Here is a 21222-nt window from a genome sequence, read left to right on the forward strand (position 1 = left end):
ATGAATATTTCAGCTAAAATGGTAGTACACTTCCACCATAGCACTTTAAATTAAAGAAGAAACCCGTCTCAACCCTTATATTTTTCCTGTGCTCAAAGCCATTCCAAAAGCAGAGAAAGGGTATCGAGTAAACTAAAAGAAAGATTTAGTTCATTCAATTATTAACTAAATATGTTGGTAAAATTTTCAATATTGTAACAAAGGCTTATTTTAATAGCATTTTATGAGGGAAGTTTTATATTTATGAACTTTATAAGTTTAAACATGTTGCAGATTACAGTATGTATCCAGTAAAAGCTGAATCTTTCGTAAAAATGAAGTAGCTATGCAATCAGCCATAATACTGAATCCATGTACATGTTGTTTGTTTCAGAACAGAAAAGTATCAAATCATTGCAACCATTGCTTCAAATGCCCATGTGCATTAAATACTGTTGATTGGGAACATATCAACAAAATTAAGTGGCCTGAACCCCTCAAATTGCTGTCTGTTCTATTACAGAGTAAATAAAACAATGTCGGCAGAAATGTATGGTGCTATTTTACGGTGGTCAAGAAAACAAGGAACATTTAATTATGATAAAAATGATGGATTGCAATCATCTTATTCACAAGTGATTGTGGAGCTCGCATATGAAATAGCTTGGAATGAACTCTAAATAGCAGCCGATGAAAAAGCTGATGTTAAGCTTTAATAGCATCTAATAGTTAAATACAGTGAGCATATTTTGTGGTTTTGGAGACCTTCAGGACCATGGACAGTAGCAGCATCTCCTGCAGGCACATGCACAGCTAAGGCTGATTGGGAATATGCCCAGCTTGGTACATTTTTAGTTGAGGGGAAGATAAACTATGCTGGTGTTATTAAGCTAAATTGGTTGAATTGTCATAGATTGTGCATTGACTTGTTGAATTGAAAAGCTGTTTGTTGATGTTGTTTTGCTAAAATTGTTGCAGCTCAACTACCATGTTGGTTGTTGCAATCTGCACAACCATAGTAACCAATTTAATTGCACAAATCTTCTTGAAAATATCCTATAGAAATTTCAAATTTCATCTGAGCCTTTACATTCTAAGCTAAAATGTATTTTTTATGCGCAGAATTTCTGCGCGTGCTTCATAGCCTGAATATCTTACCACACTACAAGTCTTTCTGGCAAACATTTTGCAAAATTAATTGGATGATGTGTTTTCTAGCTATCAGCTATCTGATAAACAGCTAAACTGCTGAAAAAATTCCAAGCTTGCTACTTAAAAATCATTAAAACCCATCATACAGGATGTGCTGGGATTGGTGCTTAATTAGGAGAACATGGCACCAGAATCTTCCATTTTTCATTTCCTTATGATTCTTCAAAGCAAATGGATACATGCATGAAATGGCTCTGTAAATGTACCACTTTGTGTCAGAATCAATAAAGAAGCATCAACTCAGAGAGGTACTGTGAATAGGAGTGTGATCTTCAGAGACCTTTTTATGGAAACTGTTAGAGTCCTTCAGGAAGCATGTCACCAGATGTGTTTGCCAACACCTATCATACGTGATGGCACCCCTCTCCCTCCTGCTCCCGAGCACCCTTCGCTGCTCAAATGTAATTTATTGAATAAAAATAGCCGTAAGTTGTCAACGCCTGAGGGCCCAAGCAGGGGGGATTTCCGGTTATATTGATTAATATATCCTTTATCAAGGTTTGTCAAGGAAGCATTAAAGAATAGATTAGGCCCTCACCTGGGAAGAAATGTACATTTTGCATTTCTGATGTCATCGAAAGAATTGGGAATTAAAAATCTGCACTCTTTATTGGCATTTTATACTATAGCATATAAACCACTTGTCATTCCAGTGTTATCAAAAAGTTATATTCATCTTTAATACACCTGGTATTCAATATACACTTGGCATACATATAGCCAGTAATCTATAGTCAGGAATAGTTTTATGCAGTAATGGTTTTTCTGTAGTTTGATCATAAATTCTAGTCTTATGGTTTGTGGATTCTCAACTGGAAAAGCAATAACGTTTGCAGCATTATGTAGAGTCAACAGTAACTGCTGATATTTTGATCATAAATGTATGAATTGTAATGGTGAGTCTATTCTCAGCCACTGTAAAATATTCTGATTCTTCATATGAGATATGTGGAGATTAATCCGCTGAAACCTTTTGTAACAGGGAGATATGATTACTTCGTCATAAGTACACCTACGGCTGATTTACTAAGCCATCTACAACATGCCTCAATTGAAGACTGAATGTTGAGGTCAATGTTTCATTTACAAAAAAAGTCTGCCAGATCCTTGAGACTTGTGTGGCTACTCCATGTTTACCAATATCATTGCAGAGTACTTGCATCTGTTGTGGACCAGAGTTGATATTTCAGGTTATACTGTTATGCTGTTATACTGTTACTGCTAGAGATGTAGAACTAGCCTTCAAGGGATAGTTCAATTTTTTACTGGTCCAGGCAGTTTTTGTGTGTGATTCTAGATATTTAGATATTTATGATTATCTTCTAGTGTTATAATGGCTGGTATAGGGGTATTCGAGGATTTGTGGTCCAAAGCAAGGAGGAACACTTCAGGTAACTGAAAACCAGATTGTACAACAACGTTTTCTATTTCATTAAAACTGCAATCAATCCACTTGTACATTGTAGTTATTATGCCAATCCTTTTGTTTGCACAACATTCTCCAACTGTAATCATGACAAGAGTAAATTAAACTTTAGTATGCTTTGCCTCTCAACATCACATTTAGGCACACAATCCAGTTTCTGACGGAATGTGTTCTGCCATGATGTGTTATCCTGATCTGGTCATTCAGGACCGAGCTGGCGTGTGTATGATATTTTATGGTAGGGTCCTTCCTGTTGTTTGGAAGCTCTGGCCAGCAGGAAGATCTCATTGATGTTTCAGTCATATGCTCTTATCAGAATACTCTCCATTTATATCTGGAGTTTTTCCAAGTTTGCTGGTTGTGTGTTATTAAATGAGATGAAAGAAAAAGAAAGAAAAAAGCATTGACTTGGCATCATTAGAAACCTTTCATTGAACAATCACTTCCAGAACGAGGTCTGCAGTCTCTGAGAAAGGCATATTCAAAGCTTTTTAATCATCTCCTGAGTCAACAGTTGTGCAGGAATATTAATAATCAATTGGAAATAATGCCTTGGGTTCTGAGGACCACATCCCAGGTGGATTAATGTGTGCCTCATTCATAAAGTCTAATCAGTAGGGTGGACAGGAGCAGCACATTATCAGGCTGAGAGGTCTGAGGTTGCTTTGGAGTACAATGCTGCTGTTGCCTTTGAGGACCGTGATTTATATCATACAAGATATCATTATCAGCTTGAGAGCCACATTATGGCAAAGCCCCTCTAAACTGCACTATATACTTCTCTTCATTTGGATTTTAACTTTTCCAGCTAGTTTATTACCTCACCTGTAACCTGCGCTACCCAATTTACTTTCTGTGATAGATCCCTTATTACATTTCTGTTACATCCATTTTTTCCCCCGAGTTAGCACCAGGCCGGCCAGCGGAGGATGGGCTCCCCCTCTGTTGTCACCTTTGAGGGCTTCTCTCCCCACTGGGGAGTTTTTTTTAATATCTCATGTGTTTGGTATTTGGGGGTTCAGGCCTGGCATTTGTGCTTTTCCCGCTGCTCTTTAAATTGTTTGTGTGACGGTTTTCTGTAAAAAGCGCTATGCAAATAAATTTATTTGATTTCATTACATGTCCTCAACTCTGCAAAACATCATGGGGCCCTCTGGGACTTCTCTGTTCCACCTTCCACTGTTAAAAAATGGCATTCAGCCTTCCTAGTACATTTTAAATGTAGTCAATGCACCATGTACTGTTTACCAGCTACAGGTGCACTACTATTTTATGTAATATAGCCTTAAATTCTATACATTATCAATCACCGCCATTGATCTAGCAGTTAGAATTCAAAGGATGTGAGCCAGTCTCTGGTTCTTTTTGCTTTTTATGAAAGAGCAATTGAGCTTGTCCATACAGTGTCTTTTTCTGTCTTCAGCTTTTTACTGTATTTTTCAGATCTAACACAAATAACTTTCAAAACCATTCAAAAACCTGCATGAGTTATAAAAATGTAATCCAAATGTAAAACTGTGTTTTTAAGACATGGTAATTTTAAACATTAGATTGTAATGAGCACAGACTTTGTTCTTGCCGTTTTCCAAATTAATTAGTTAAATAACTCATTCATTTGTTTATTACATTACTGGGACAGAAGAAACTAATTTTTATGAAGCAACAGTCAATTCCTTGTTGCATTGTTATCTTCCTGTACAACATAAAACACAAAATTGAAATTAGTATGCCATAAATTGTGACCCAAACAACGGGTTTGTGGATGAAAATGAGCCCTATTTTGTGAACCATGTGAACCATGCAGCCTTTATTGAGATTCAGTGCTGTTTTAATATTAAGGGTTTGATTGATTTGTGTTTTCGATTTTTTAAAATTTATTTTCATCTATGTATTTTTTTTGCCAAAACTGCCAAGAATATATTTTTAGTTTTTGCGGCATCCATCATAGCACGTTCTGCTTTAACGACGTAGTGTGCGTGTGCTCGACCTTCTTTTACCCAGCAGTCCCCTCTCTGGCTGTGCTTGCCAGTTCCCCTTGCCTAGCACAAGTACTTTCGGAGAAGTCAGCACGTTGTCCACCCCAACATGATTGCTGAGTGATTACAGAATGAACAATATGATTGGGATTGACGTGTTCCCAAATGAGAAAAATAGATTTTTTTTAAAAATGTAATCTTAAAAAACAGTATTCATAAGGTGATTGTAAGAGTGAAATTAGATTACAGAAGTAAACATACATATGATTTAGATTATAATGGTTTATCATCATTTCCTGATGGAAATGTGCTTGTCTAGTTTCTATGTTTTACAATTTCTGTAGTCAAAGGTGAACTGCAGACAAAATATGTAAAAATTTCTCAGGATTATAAATAAAATAAATGCAGGTAAGGTCTTTTGCATTATGTATGAGAATGAAGAATGACTTGAAATCAAAGCATTGAGTTAAAAGTAATGGAAACAGTTAACATAAATATTAATTTACCATCTGCATATATAATAACAAAGAAATCTGTAGAGACATACATTCCTTAATTATGTACAGGATATGTGGGAAATGTTTTGAAAGCTGAGGGGAAAATTATGTGAACATTTTTGGGCCTGGAGATTGGAGGGGCAGTGGGTGACCCAAAAGATTATTTGAGGGTGAAGCTGTCAGACCATAAGGCCACAGTCTGTGACACACTGCCGGCAATATTTCCTGTGTGAAACTAGCTATGATAACAATTAATCAGACACAGTGCAAATGCAAGTCTGTGTGTGTGTGTGCGCGCGCGCGTGTGTGTATTGGTGTGCGTGTGTTCGTATGTGCGTGTGTGCGTGTGTTTTTTCTTTTTTGTTTGTTTGTTTTGGTTTTTTTTTTGTCATGAGCAGAATGAAGAACATAGAAAGTGGATCTAACTCTGTTTTCCTTGATGGGGGAAAGGAAAATGCAATATGCTCTATTTACAGAAAGCGCTAACCAGAAGAGCATTTGTGATGCATGAACAAGCAGTGAGAACATGAACCAGTGATCCCCTGTTGCTGGTCTGGAAGTAATGTATCCAGAGGGAGCTCTGGCACGCCTGTGCACACGCAATGAGAGCATCACAGGGCTGATTTTTTTAAAAAAACACTGCTACGCTTAGGTGAAGAGGTGATGGGTGGAAGAAGGAAGGAGTGAAAAGAGAGAACAGAGAGGGGACTAAACGAGGAATAACAAGCAAGGACTGGGAGGTGAGAGAAGGGGCTGATTGGAGAGCAGAGGGATGTAAGCGAAGAGCGTGAAAGAACAGTTTGTCTGAGTGAAGTGAGGTGAGAATGGATTGGATCTGATGCCTGTGAAAAGATGCTGGGATTGAAAGGGTTAAAAATAAATGACAGGGAAGGGGGTGGGGGGGCTGGGCATCTGAGAAAACTATTTGAGGTGTGACAGGTCGGACAGGAGAGACGTGAAGAGCAAAAAAGAGAGGGAGGGGGAGTAAGGGAGAGAGAGTGAGAGAGAGTGAGAGAGAGAGAGAGAGAGAGAGAGAGAGAAAAGACGAGGCTGTAGCTTTGGGGCATTTGAACTCTCTGTCGTGAGGGCGGGGGGGTGGGGGGGTGGATGGAGATGGAGAGGGGGAGTGTAAGAGCAGAAAACCGACAGGAATCAGAAGAGCATTATTGAAGTTGAGAGCTACAGTGGAATAGGGATGCTAACCCTCTCCCAGGTAATCGCTGTTTTTTCTTTGCGGTTTTGAATGTGATGCATTCGAGGATTAGACTCCAATTTTTCCAGCGAAACTGGATGTCTCGCAGTGGTATCATGCTCACAAAGGGACACTGATGACCGCGGGATGAGCCCATGCCTTTGTAACATCACTTGAACTGAAAATGGACTCCCCTGCACTTCAGTAACATCCAGGTGAGAGCCATCTGTGTGGATTTTTACAATCGGTGGCATGTATGTTTACTGTTAACTGTTTTTTTTTTCTTTGTTAATTTAGGGAAAATCATTTTGAATTCCAACTATAATTCCTTAGTGTTTCTATAAGTAGAACTAGCAGTGAACAAATAAAACAAATGGACTGAATAATCAGAAAGTTATGGGGTTATCTCCGGGTACATTTAGAACATTTTAAGAACTTCTTTTTCAACAACTTTTTAATGAATTTAAGAACAACTATTTTGCATTCTGCATTCTATTCTATTTACTTCTGCATGTAGATACATAGGTTATCTCTGTGTAGTATGAATTTAAACTGTGTATCTGTGCAACAATACCAAAGGTGTTGGAGAGTGTCAGAAATCTTGTAATTTAACCATCTAGGTTTGAAAAGTAATCATAATTACGATTTTAAACCATGTCAGTGGTGTTGGTTAGGGTGTCCCTAAGGAATATAAATTATTTTTAATATGCTTTTGAAAATATATACAAGGAACATGGGGACAGGAAAAATATTTGTCTTGAAAAATTTTCATATAGCCGTTGTTCTTATTAAAAACATGTTTGTATTATTATTATATTGCTGTTCACTATTCACAGATACCTTATTATGTTTGCATAATCAATGTTTCTGTTTAAATGTTTTTCAGTCATATTTGCAATCATTTTAATGATTTTGTTTATATTTTGTTTTGTTATGTTATGTTGAACAATTAGTCCAATATAGTATTTAAATAACCAAGTGATTTTTGTTTGTTTGTTTGTTTAATTGAGGATGGTGGAAAAGAGTCATAGGGTTAACACAGCTTATGAAAAGTCTTAGGGTTATCCCAGTTTGCAAGACTTTCTTCCTGGAGATTATACTTTTATTGCAGAATCTAAAAAAGTGATTATTATTCCTTTCCATTAATAGCATTATAATTATATCAGAAATATATGTCTGATGCATTTAATCATTGCAAACTCCAGAGAACAACATGAGAATAACCTCACTAAAACAATTTGTTTCAGTTGATAATTTCTTTTAAGCATATAACATGCAGAAGCATAAAAAAATCATATTCCTTATGAAATGGAGAGGGGGAGAATATGTTGAGAGGTGGGTAGATTAAACATGCGAGAGTGAAACAGAAAGACAGGAAGAGGGTAGTCAAGAATGGAAAAACTTGGAATGGAAAAAATGATCAAAAGAGAGAGCGAGATAACGCATCTGTTCAACAAAAAAAAGCTCTAGAGTATTTGTGCCACCGAGAGGAGGCCATTGTGACACGAGACTCTGTGTCACTGTCCCTGTGTTGTGGCTGGGGAGCGGGGCTGCGTCATACGAGCCAGCTCAAGAGAAATGATGCCAGCGGCTCCTGGGCACAGGGAGCAGCCCCATTCATCATCCCCCATGACAGACGCCCTGTCTGAGCTGCAGCTCCCTGACTCTGCCCTCCGTGACCTTCCCAGCCTAATTCCTCATCCCAAGACTGTCAGCAAGGACGTCCCTGCAAGGAGAGGCTCTCGCTCTCTGTTTATGGACCAGTGTTATCAACAGGCCTTTCCAGCAGGGAGGCCACAAATGCCGGCGAAAAGTTCCAGTGATTCAGGCAGCCCCAGGCTGGACTGGACCCAAAAATCTCTGGACTGATCGTGTGGAGTGTTATCAATTTCATCAGTATATTTTTAAGGGGCCCAGGGTTGCTGGCAGCATCCCTGTTTACCAGTGGCCACTGTTCTCATCAGCAACTGAGCGTGGGAAATCAATGCAGCCATTTAAGCCTTGCAGAAATGATGGTTTCTGAAGTGTGGAGTCCCCTGCTAGCATTTTGTCCTGTGACCTGGCAGGAAGTATATTTCCCTGACAACACAAGTGTCCTGGATGACAAAATAATTGCAGTGAAAATATTTTTGAAAAATATTATTTATATCTGTTTTTTGAATAGCTCTTGGAATGTAGGTTTCAGCATACCAGAATATACAATGTGTTTCTTTAGATTATTGCCAGAGGCTTATGCCCCCTACAGGGACAAAAATAAATGGCTGGGTCTTAGGAGGTTATGTACACAAAAAAATTACATAGACAAGAAGTCTTCATGCTACGAATTTTATAATAACCTAAGATAAGATGTTTTTGTTTTTTAATATCTATTCAGGGTCCCAGACTCGCAATAATACAAAGATTTCATCTGGTTTTTAAAATAGGCTGCGGTATCTCAATATTACATGGCACTAGCACGAAAGGATTTTGTGGGGAAAAAATAAACCCAACAATTGTATCTGTAATTTTCATTTTTTATTACTTTTTATGTCTCCCTCTGTTTTACAACTGTTTTGTATACAGTTCTATGAAAACAACAGTAAAATCCTGGAAATTGCTTGTTTAGATATGCCAAGCATCTACAAATAATCAAGTGTGTTCAGCTTATGGTGTACTTGAAATGTAATTCATTACACCAGTTTACTTCACTAGTTTCCAGGAATTTTGTAAGATAATGGTACTACAATTAAGAACTAATCTCCTCTTTCTTGACATCTGTAGTTTCTTCATTTTGCAAAAGTAATATGCTACCACACTATGCCCGGGGAAAAATAACAACAAAAAATATATATATTTTAAAAGGAATAGTTGCTAGGTAAGGGTGTGAGATTAAGATTAAAATTATCAGTTTGGTTTAATTATTTTAGCTGCAAATCTAATTCACATCCTCACAAAGAGATTAATATGATTTGCCATATGTGTCACCATTAACACAGCATGTAATCTTATGTATATTATTGTTTAGTAAAATAGTCATTTGAGACACACTGCATTTGCGGTTTGTACCTGTGATGTTCAGGTTGTCTTTGGACGTTTCACTGCAGTACAGAGCGTTCTTATGGGTTTCACAAAAAGGACAAAGAATTGCCTTCTGTCAGTTCAGTGTTCCAGCCAAGATAATTATCTGCCAAATTGAAAGCTAGTTTTTATAAAAAGCAGCTAACAAAACCTGGCTCAGGACTATTTGGCCATGCTAGACACACATGTTCCTGTGAAGTTCCTGTGAAAAAGTGTTAGCCTCACCGTGATGCACAGGATGAGCACTATGAAATACGCGGAAATTGAATTTAGGCTTTAACTCTATTAGAAGAAATTTACCAGTGAGTTGCCAGCACTGTACAAATATTGGCAGTTATAACATTTGAAATGAATGCTCGAACAGCTAATCCTAGTTTATTAAGCCTCTCGACAGAAATGAACCACAGGAACTAATACGTACAGCTGAGCCAATATTGGATCATCATCAATATTGACAGATTATTATTACAAATTGCAATCATTTGGCAGATGGTCTCGTCCGGAGTGACGAACAGTAGCAGAGGACGACAGTGTTACTCTCAGGAATAGCAGACTGCAGGTGAATGGCAAATCATCCTCCTGGGCTAACTTAGCTAAAGGAAGTGGTCTTTGTGTGTCCTCCTGTCTCCACAGGGAAAAACCCGCTAACCAGACTGCTGGTTGTAGGGCCGTTGAACTCCACCCCTTCCGGGCCTGGGCCTCCAGCATGTCTGACCTCCCGGGGAACCTGAGCGTGCCGTGGGGGTCCGAGTCACTGATGGGCGTCACGAGTGGCCTCAACCTGACGGCGGCGGCCTTCGCCGGCCCGTGGGAGAGGCGGTCCCAGACTCCGCTGTGCGCCTTCTGCTGCGGCGGCCTGCTGAACCGCACGCTGGCCGTCGTGTTCATGGTCAGCCTCTCCTTCGCCATCGTCGCCGGCAACGTGGTCACGCTCACCGTCTTCGTACAGACACGCCTGTTCCGCACACCTCAGGGATACCTCAAAGGTAAACACCCATGCATTCACACGCCCCATGCATTCACAAGTTTTTTTTATTTTTTTACACATAAACATTTGTATGTACATTCTCACTCACACACACACACAAAACACACACATGCTAATTTACTCATGCAAACTCATGTGAAGCACTCATTTGGATTAGTCACGGACATTGCTAAATACTTGGTTACGTCTAGTAATCTTATACATATAACACTAAATTCACTGCTGATTTAAAGCTAATTCTAGCAGTAATTCTTGGGGTTATTATCTGAAATATTTTAATGATTTAATTTAGTCAAGTTCTGAGATTATCTGCCATTTGATGGTATTTATTGAATGGCTTTTTGATTCCTCGTCCAAGAAATTGAAAGAATGGAGATGTTCATACATGTATCATGAAAAGTATAATAATTATCTCTAGCTAATAGATTAAACTATTACAATGTGGTGCTATATAGTAATGCCCAGGTGAGATGATTCCTTAAATTATTTCTATATTTGATGTTTTCTTTTCAGAAGTTGAAAAACATTAAATTGTTCACCATTCTTTTGTTACGAAGGTCATAGAATTTGATGGTGGGAGCTATAAGCTGATGTTATCATTATGTAAAAGGATTAAATCCCACCTCTGTTTTTAATTTAACATATTTCCTTCTGTATGTTGGTATTATGTAGAATTTTAATCTAAAAACTATGTCTACTTTTCTTGGAACTGTAATCATCCATGAACCTTCAAAACATCCTAACTTATTTACGGTTAAATAACACAGAGCTATTCACCCGTACTGCTTTCAGGGTGAATTTATGATTTGGAAAATGGAAAGCCTTAAAGAATTCTTACAAGAAGGATGCAAAAGCTGTATGTTACGAAGAATTATTGAAAAGTGGTCATTGTTATGCCTTTTGAGGTGATGCATGTGTGTAATTAAGCTGGGAAGGCAGAAAGGGAAAGTGAATAGAAGATGATAATTCACAGCAAAGCCTTTGAAAACCGTAGCAATGGATTCTGAGTATTACATTGTCCAGATGTTGTGTGCAGACACCCCGTATATAAACATGGTTTTGTCTGCCGCAGTATCACTGGCCTTGGCAGACATGATGGTGGGCATGCTAGTCGTGCCCTTCTCCATCTACACTGAGGTCTCGCTGATGGTGACCAGCACACCGCCTTCCTGGTACCAGGGCGGGTCCCTTACTTCGACGGGGGGCCTGTGGGGCCCCTGGCAGCCCTGCTGGCTGATCGGCCCCGTGTTCGCCGGCTGCACCTTCGTCTCCATCAGCACCATCTTCCTGATGACGGTGGAGCGCAGCGTGGCCGTCCTGCGGCCGCTGCACAAGGACTCGGTGGTGACGCGGCACCGGGTCCTCCTCCTCATCCTCCTCTCCTGGGCCGGCAGCTTCCTCCTGGCCCTGGCGCCCCTCATCCTCAGCGACAGCTTCACCCTGGAGTACAACGAGTGCAGCCGCATGTGCAACTACGTCCCCCTGCTGGACGGGGACGGGAGCGTCCTCCTGCTCTTCCCCGCCTTCGACTTCACGCTGCTGGGCGGGACCCTGGCGGTCAACATCCTGTCGTTCACCTCCATCCGCCGCTACACCCGCAAGCGCAAGCTGCTGTCGGAGGGAAGCCTGGGCGTGGACGGCGGCAGCGGCGGGTGCCCGCACAGGCCCTCCTTCTCGGACATCAAGGCGGCCAAGACCATCGGCATCCTGACGTTCGCCTTCACGGCCTCCTTCTCGCCCATCGCCGTGTTCGTGCTGGGCAACGTGGTGGGCTACACCTGGTGCACTTTCTCCTTCTTCGCTTTCTGGATCCTGACGGCCAACAGCTGCTGCAACGTCATCATCTACAGCGTGAGGGACCAGCGCTTCAGGAAGGGGGTGGTGCTTCTCTTCCACAGGGACTGAGCCCCGCCCCCTGGGGAGAGGAGCCAAGGCTGCGGCAGCCTGCTGCTGGTTTCAGTCCCGTCACATTTGATTTCATGCACCCCGTGTCTGTAAGGCCAGCGCTACATTGTGTGGCACTTCAGGCACCAGGCAGGCACTACTCCAGGGATTGTTATTACAATATTCAAGTGTCTTATTGTGACATTTGTCTTAAAAATGAGATTTATTGAGACATCAATTTATTTCACATTGCTTACCTTGGGCTGCTTCCTGGTAGTGGAGAGAAACTGTACTTGTTGCTGGTGTTGATACGGCCCGAAGGATATAGCTTTATGGTCTCAGTCTGAAATTTTTACATGGTATCTTGAGCATACCTCGACCCACTATAGTGCTTTCTGACCATTATTCATTTTATTTATTTTATGATACTGTATCTATATGACTTTTCCCACAAGACAAGGCTGAATGAAAATTTTGAAGGCTCTTTGAAGACACCTCAGTTTAATTGGGTTAAATATTGATATTTTTCAAAGGTTGAAAATAGCGCTGCTCGGTACAGCAGCAATGAAGGAATGGCTTATTTCAGAGTAAGATGAAACCAAATTATTATAGTTATTGAATAGGTTAGGATTTTACAATTACATTTTATTAACTCTGGGCTGAAATTTCTGAGGCTATAAGATATCTACCTAAGTGTTAGTGCAGTTAAACTTTGAAATCTTAACTGTTAATCTTATAAATGACAATTGTGAAGAAAATTGGACAAATCTAATTTGTATTTGTTTACGATTAAATTAAAAGATACGTATGTGCCAATTAAAATAAATAATATACTTCAAAAATAATATACTTTAGAATTCACTGGCTGAATGTTTTATTGGAGATTATCGGCTTAACCTACGTGTTGTCCTCAGGGCCAAATATGACACTATCCTGGGTTTAACAGCAATAAAAATATCTGAAATATAATTTTTCCAAGATGAAATTCCATAAATTTTCCTGGAGTGACCCTACCATTGCAAAAAACATGTTATATTTTTATTAAAAATGTTTCACCGTCAGGATGCAGAGATTGTACGTCACTTCGGATAAAAGCGTTTGCTAAATAAATGTAATTGTCTTATATGTATTTTTTTAACCATGCAGTAATTAAATCAGAAGTCATAATCAAAGTGCCAAAAAAGTGTCACAGATCCATTACAGCAACAAACAAAAAAATCGATTAAAATGTAAAAACGAGTGGAGTTGCCTGAATAAATAGAGTCTCTCTGGACTTTGAAGTAGGAAAACAGTTATTCACCCATTTATTTATGAGTAACAGGATTCCACATGGAAAAAATTGAACTGGTTTAGGGTTTACAATTCAATGCAGGGGCTTTATCATAGAGGGTCCAGTGAAGGAGGGTTATTTTGACCCTGTAGACATGGGGTGTCAAGACAAAGGTTGTAAACCTTAAAAGCAAAACACATTTAGATGAACTTAACAATATTGTTAACTAAATTTCTGAAAAATGTTCCTTTATTTTTCGTACTTCTCAAAGCTGTGAACTTGGACTTAATGTGTGTTCTGAGTCGATACTGTATTGTTGTGGTTGACATTATAGACACTGTGCTGGAAAATACCAGCATTGCTTTATTAAATTGATTGTGACCACAATTATTTTAAATAAAGACCATTCAAGCATAATCCTCATTCCTCTTCTGTACAGGCAATAAGATGTCTACAAAAATGACATGTTTTTGTTTTGTGTTTGACAGGAATACCATCAGATGGAACATGCTAGATTATACTCTAATGAGGTGGAACAGGAATATGGCAGCGTTACTGGTGAAGTCTCATTACAGAGACTTCACTGTTCTATTAGGCGATGGTTGCTTAAAGACCACTGATGAGTCCATACTGACAATAGATCAAACCAGTAAGAATCTGAGGCCAGTTTCAACAGTGGGGCAGTTATCACTTATCGTATGCTGGAGTCTAATCAGAGGGCTGATTCCTTAATGTATAACCTTTCTCAAAATCACAGAACTCCAGTGTGTGGAACTCGCATACTGTAACTTGTTTCCCTTTCACTTGTTTCCCACAGAACAGCTGGTGTGATGTGATGGCTCCTTGATGTGCTTTCTTCTCAATAAGTGTATCAAGGTTTGAGGATGGGTTTCATTCTCAACTTAGAGAAGTTTGTAACTAACACCATACTTTAGAAGTGTGATTTCATCCAGTCAGAGATGGTGCTAATATTTTGGAAAAATAATTCCTGGCAGCGTCTCTGCAACTGATCATTGTGTGGTGGAGGGTCATAAGAGGAAATGACATAGAAAGATTCCAATTTTGGACTGAAGGAGATGAGGACAGAAAAACAACCCAAGGTAGGTCTGTGTGTGGTTGCGGGCCTGGTGAAATTACAATAATACTGTGTACACAGAGAACTAAATGCTCTACACCACTTAAACTGTCCAACCTTGGATATTGTACAGACTGAGGGTTTTGTCCCTAATTTTAGATTCAATCCAATAAGAAGGCTGAATGTGTGCTGCTCTTGGATGCAGCTGGTGAGTGTTAGGCTATTTCTGCTGTTCTTTTTCTTTGCTTCACTGAATGTCCTTTTTTGTTCTTTCTCATGAATAATTATTTTCAATTCATATTTGGTTTATGGACACTTTTTGCAATAGATTAGAACTGGTTTTGCCATCATTTATTCTACGCATGTTTATTATTTATAAAATGAAATTCTCAATATGAGTTTGAATAAAAAATTCTTAATTGAAGCATCACCTGTCACCAGTCATATCTGCTGTATTGACAAATTTGAGTAGCTGCCACAGTTCTACTGATCATTTTGTTCTTAATTATTTCTATCCCCAAATTAAACAATTCTATGCATACATTTGAATACTCGTTTGTGTTAATAAGTAATTTAATTATCTCAAATGAATGAGAATCATTTACAATTTTATCATATTTACTTGAATCCAGTATTCCAAACAAACACATTTTCAACAACAAATCTATTAAATTGTTGATTAAACATTATACCACTTACATTTATTAATGTACAATCCATTTATACAGCTGGATATTTCTACTGAAGCAATTCAGTAAGTACCTTGCTCGAGGATTCAATGACTGTGCCCTACCCAGGAAGCCCTGTTTCTTAAGCCTTTCTGTTTAGGACTGAAGGGCATACTGGATTTCACATATTTCATCACATACAAACTTACTTCATGTACAGTATATACTTGAAACAAAACTATGCTCAGATGCTCCCCAGAACCAGGGTTTCTGCATCTCAAATAACTAAGCACCTCCCAGTGACAGTCACCTAAACTGAAATGCTTGCACAACATCATAGCACTTTTTAGACATCACATGATCTACAAAACTTTTCCTGAATCAAAAACTGGAAAAGTACTAATTTTTTTTTTTTCCTTTTCTGTGATCTACCGTGGACGTGTCCTTTGCCTTTTATTGGTTATTCCTCACCTTGGGGGAAAAAACACTGAACTCAAAGCTTTCAGCTGCTGCAATGAGATATTTTTGCTCTTTCGAAATGCACTTCTGGATTGGTGTGATTTTCTTTTTGCAACTTGCTCTGACTTCTCTTATTTACCAATTAACACAATTCCCACATCTCTCAGCACAGCAGTAAACCCACAAACCGTACTTCATGCTTCTATTATTCTTATTTCCTCTTAGACTTCATAAAAGATACGTTAAATACAAATGATTAATTGAATCTATTATGACCGCCAGAGAAAAACTAAGAATTAAATAATTTTTGGAGTTTGAATGTTGAATGGCCATAATAAATGACTGTCAATAGATCATACAGTGAAACAGATTCTTCTGGAAATACAGTTCAGATCAGCTATTCCTGAGCTTTCATATCCTAATTTCTGCTCTCTTCACACACACACACACACACACACACACATTTGTATGCAAACACAGATGCTGTCCAACTGAAAATACCCTTATAGTTGCTCTGAAATGTATGTGCTGTCCTTTAACTAGTGCTACCAGGTCTGTCCTAATTTGAAAAAATTTGACAGCTTCAAAGGTCATGGGTATATTGTATGGGGCCATTTCCAGCCACCTTTTCATCCATTTCATATTAATTTGAATTCAATTTTGGCAGGTGCTTTGTGTGGGTTGAGGAAATGCATTCCAGTAACAACCTGGCAACTCTGCTGCAAGGTATTGTTGAGATTCTTGTAACAGCCCTGCTTTCTATTGTTTAATATTACAAAGGAGTATTTCACAGCCTGTGGCAGTAGAGCACAGCTGAACGAACAGCAGAAAAGCAGTGATAAAGAAAAGCAATCACAGGTAATGGCTGAACCACATCAACCACCTCCATAAACCACATAATGTCTCCAAGTGCTTTAGTACTCCAGCCCAAAATACGGCCTCCACAGTCATGACACAGGATGTAGGGCTTATATTAGAATTGTGTCTTGGGAGATTTGACACAAGGTCATTAGGATGTTTATTTTCAAACTGTTTTTTTTTTGTGTGTGCATCAGTTAGTGTGTGATGAATGTTATAAAATGGCTGCCATATTTGGTGCAACACATGGGTGATGACTGAATCGGTGAATGAGTCGGTAATGCATTCTGAGATCCACGAAAGGTGCTAATTAAGTATTAACGTTATTTATTACACAGTATTTTTATATGCCCAGGCTCTGATCCACTAGCACAGTTCAGTACCTGTGATGAGGCTGCTGTACATGAATGGTCTTTCCCTTCACGGAGTCTGTATAGTTGCCAGGACCCCTGGAGCGGATGCGTGTGTGTCAGACACTGTTCACTCCTGTGAGAGCTAGGCACCCGAGGAAGACTGTAGACTCCAGACTGTACTGTTCCAACCCCAAAGCACTGCAACGCTTCTCTGTACATCTGTACAGTGTCACACACTTTCACATTCAAAGAATGAGAACAGGTTGCACGCCTACTGCAGCAATTTTCACATGTACTGCAGCAATATAGACTACAGAACTGCTTTAAATCAAATTATGTTGGAAATAGGAATCTCTGTCTCGTGCACGATAGCAATCTTGAAATGCGGCACTGAATTTATTTCGTCTGCAGGTAAGCTACAATTTAAGTTTAATTATACAGTTTAATTATACATAAAATATTGCTTGTCTATTAATCTGCATGTAATTCTGCACATGCTGATGTATGTGCTATTCCACACTTAAGAAGATGGATGTGTGCAAGTGGGCAGGGAGAATGAGCTTCGGCCTTCTGAGCACGATGTGTACAGACATGTCCTGGGCAGGAGTGAAAGGAAGAGACAGCGAGGGCAAACCCACACACACACAGAGCTATGTCCCATCAGGTGCTGTAACAGAGACACGTCCTTGTGGATGACCTCACAGAGCCGTCTGTCCCTGCTGGCTAAATTCCCCTGGAGCCATACCCTGTGATCACCCCAGACCTCGGCTTGTATCCCGCGGATTATGCCAGCCTGTCTAGCCTCCGCCTGTCTTTACTGCTCGTCACATGTTGAACCGCTGACCAGAGAGTTTCTGAAAGCCCATCAGCCACAGCTTGTATGTCATATAATTAGGCATTATTTTGTATGCTGCAGAACAAACACATTTTCAACATAAGCCGACAAAAAGCCCGAGGACTGACTTTCACTGGAACCCCTAAGAGAGAAATAGTGATAAATGCACAGTGATATATCCTTGGTCTTGTGACTCAATGTTTGAACAATCAGAGTAGAACAGTGTACCGAAGCAGCAGAGGGGAGGGGAAGTTGTGGTCTGGTCCGGTCATGCGATATACATGGCCAGGAGTATGGACTGTGAAGTCGGGGGAAATGGTATGGGACTGTGTTTTGTGTGTGTGTGTGGTGATGTGCTGCCTGTGTGTGCTGTGACTGTGTGTGTGTGTGCTGCTGTGTGCATGTGTGTGTGTGTGTGTGTGTGTGCGTGCCTGTGTGTGTGCGCGTGTGCGTGTGCGTGTGTGTGCATGCCTGTGTGCATGTGTGTGCGTGTGTGTGTCTGTGTGTGTGCTGGCAGAGGAGTGGAAGTGACATGCAGCCCCGATGGCACCATCAGAAGACAACAGCTGTGGCTGAGACATGAATCTCAGTGCAACTGTCACTCATGCATGAAGGGGGCTGGGACCAACCAATGAGCAGCAAAGTGTCCTAAGTGGAGCCAGGTCAGAATACACTCAGAATATATAAAACAGAAATTTTATTTTGCTAATTTTTGAGGATCACAATAATATTGAAGGCATTTTTGTTACCATTGAATTAATTCTATTTAGAGCTGAATTTTGTAAGTGAATGATGTAGTCCCCGGCATGGAATATCATCTGGACTGGGTTGCTGTGCAACGCGATTGTGAAATTTGTAAATTGTAAACATAGTTATAGAGTTTGACCATGGGTACCTTTTTTTCATAGAGCCCATCTGAATGTTGCAGGAATGATTCATTTCATCTGCAGCTGGTGCAAGTGGGCTGCAGGCACTGGATCCAGCAGAGAAGTTGCTGTTGTGGAACCAAATTGGCATAACCACCTTCTCCTGTTGGTAATACAGTTTATTATTAATAGTATTATTACCACTGACATAGTCAGGATTCTATAGTAGACCATAAGACGTGACTAAACTGATTCCAAGGATTTTAGTTGGAAAGCGACCAAACAGCACCCATAATAAATGTATTCTTCGGTTTTGAGGAGCTATGCAGGGATATATTGACATTGAATGCTAATGTATCTTTTGCATCAATAACACTTCAGAATTTGAAAATGAGTTGGAGGAGTTGAATGAAATCCTTTAAGAACAACATACTTCTGTATTCTTACTCAGTTAACAGCGCACACCCATAACCAGATGGAACTGTAACAGACGGATGGAACCAGATGGAACTTTATTTCAGAAAACTGTATTCATGATTTAAAGATATTACCTTTATTGAACATTATTTTACCGTTATCTGTACAGGAATTATGAGAATGTCAGCACTGTCAGATATTACAGCTATCATAAACACAAGCAAGATATGATCATTGATCAAACCACTACATTATTACGCACCAGGCTCTCTTATCCAAAGTTATGTACTGTGTATTGTGGACATTTCTGGATTAATTTATGTTTAAAATGACAGGTCCTTTTCCATGGACATGCTTCCCTTAAGAACCCTTTGTTAGTTTTTTAATTGGTAGTTGAATCTCTGTCACCAAAGGCCAAGCGTGAAAGCAATTACTTAATTGGGATAACCTGTTTGTAATTTTAGCAGGCTTTAGTTACTGGTTTGAGGCATTTGTTAGGAGAGGTTGTTGCAGCCATTTTAAGAAGCATGTCTTTAACCACACAAAAGCAAGCATAATCCTGGCATGTATTGTTTAAAAATTATAAGTATTAGAAGAATATGCTAAATGATTGAAGAATACAAATACAAAGGTGTAGAGGCTAGCAGATATGGCTGGTTAAAATGCAGTTAAAAATGTTCATTGGCATGCTAAAGCAAGCTCATGCTTTATCTGAAACTTGATCTTAAAAGGCACATAGTAAATGGCACAGTATCTTTCATGGTTCCTCAGATGAAAGGAAAAGTAGAGGTAAGTTGTGTATTAAAATTATACCTGGAAGCCTGCAGTTCCCCAATTAGCCTCAGCTCAACTGCCATGAAAAGTAGAAAGTAATTCCATGGTGATTATGTGAGCACATTCAGACATTTGATGGGAAGCTATGCCTATGCTGTAATACTTGGCAGCCGAAACCAGTGTGAAAAATAATATGTTTCTTGTCATATATAAAATATGTGGAACTATATCGTTTTGGGTATGGAGTGCCCCAGCAGTGGGGTATGGACAGTCAGATTCTTTTTTTCCCCAGGCACTGAACTATTTTTACCAAGATAATTTGAGTTCTAGCATTGCCTGGTTGAGGAAGAAGTTTGCCATAGGGAAGAAAAAAATTTTTTGGCCTTATGAAATATGAAAGGTGAACATTTTTTATAACAACTGTGGACCTTGTATCTGCTGGAAGGAAAACTTTTGAGAGCAATATATTCTTGAATATGTTTCTGGCAAACTGGTTTCAAGCAATGTTCCTGACCATACCCAGTTAGCAGGACATTTCTCCTTGACCTGGATCCTTGAAGTTGGAGTGGGCATTGAGGTGCCTAGGTTAATTTTAGTGTTGTAGATTGATCACTGATTGAGAAACCCCCACATCCTGTATCATAAGTCTGTTAAATCAGCATCTATTTATAACTTACAAGTATTTATGACTTACAAGTAAATGTGTTACACTTTTTCTTGTCAAACTTAGTTTGGCAAAATAGTTTTAGTGATTGCTGAACCGAACTCGCCAAACTGCGTCTGTGAAGAAAACATAGCTGATTTTCATTCAGTTTAAACTCAAAGGGCAAATGTTTAATGAATCTAGGCCATTATTACAAGAAAGTCAGTGTAAACATCTTTTGATCATTGTTCAAATCATTATAGTGTACATGGTGTGTGTCAAGCAAGATTTAGGATCTAGAATTCACGATCATGTCGTCAAACGTTATATGTAATGAAGTTGTAATGATGCATTTGGTGTGATTTTGTTCCAACCTTAAAATGGTTCTCCAATACCACAATTATGGTACTTTTCTGAATCTGAGTTCATTCTATTCTGTCATCCTCATAATCGTAAGAAAATTTCCACCCACTGACAGAGCTCAGCAGGGCTAGCTGTCATTAGGTTATTAAATTAGCCTACTAAATATTTATCAAATGCCAAGGTAGTTACCTTGAAATTGAAATCATTTGTATTGATCTCCTACCATATGGGGTGGAATATTGCTTTATGGATTAATGTTCCATTTGGGACTCCTCCAAACTAATGTTGAATTCAATTAAAATGAAGCCCAAACAGAGCAAATGAAGGCTGGTCATAAAACAAGATACAGAGTCAGGGTCTGTATGTTATCTAATCCCTTTCACTTGAAGTACATTTTTTTAAATCTATAAAATCAAATGCCTCAAGCCAC

At 39.3% G+C, this 21222-nt stretch overlaps 1 protein-coding gene across 1 annotated transcript; it reads left to right on the forward strand.

Moving 5' to 3' along the window:
- The first annotated feature begins 6283 nt into the window (after positions 1-6283).
- LOC135242595 (beta-2 adrenergic receptor-like) lies at positions 6284-13887 on the forward strand. Its single transcript, XM_064313747.1, has 3 exons — positions 6284-6497; positions 9973-10325; positions 11400-13887. Exons 2-3 carry the CDS (start codon positions 10046-10048, stop codon positions 12230-12232), a joined length of 1113 nt encoding a protein of 370 aa, XP_064169817.1. The 5' UTR covers positions 6284-6497; positions 9973-10045; the 3' UTR covers positions 12233-13887.
- The last annotated feature ends 7335 nt before the right edge of the window (positions 13888-21222 follow it).

Source organism: Anguilla rostrata, chromosome 16 (assembly GCF_018555375.3).
Source record: "Anguilla rostrata isolate EN2019 chromosome 16, ASM1855537v3, whole genome shotgun sequence".
Classification (NCBI taxonomy): Eukaryota; Metazoa; Chordata; class Actinopteri; order Anguilliformes; family Anguillidae; genus Anguilla; species Anguilla rostrata.

Bases quoted from the DNA above. Each gene is read 5' to 3' on its own strand.
- LOC135242595 (XM_064313747.1), top strand. From the start codon at position 10,046: ATGTCTGACCTCCCGGGGAACCTGAGCGTGCCGTGGGGGTCCGAGTCA. The intron at 10,326-11,399 runs GTAAACACCCAT...TGTCTGCCGCAG, and splicing joins ACCTCAGGGATACCTCAAAG to TATCACTGGCCTTGGCAGAC.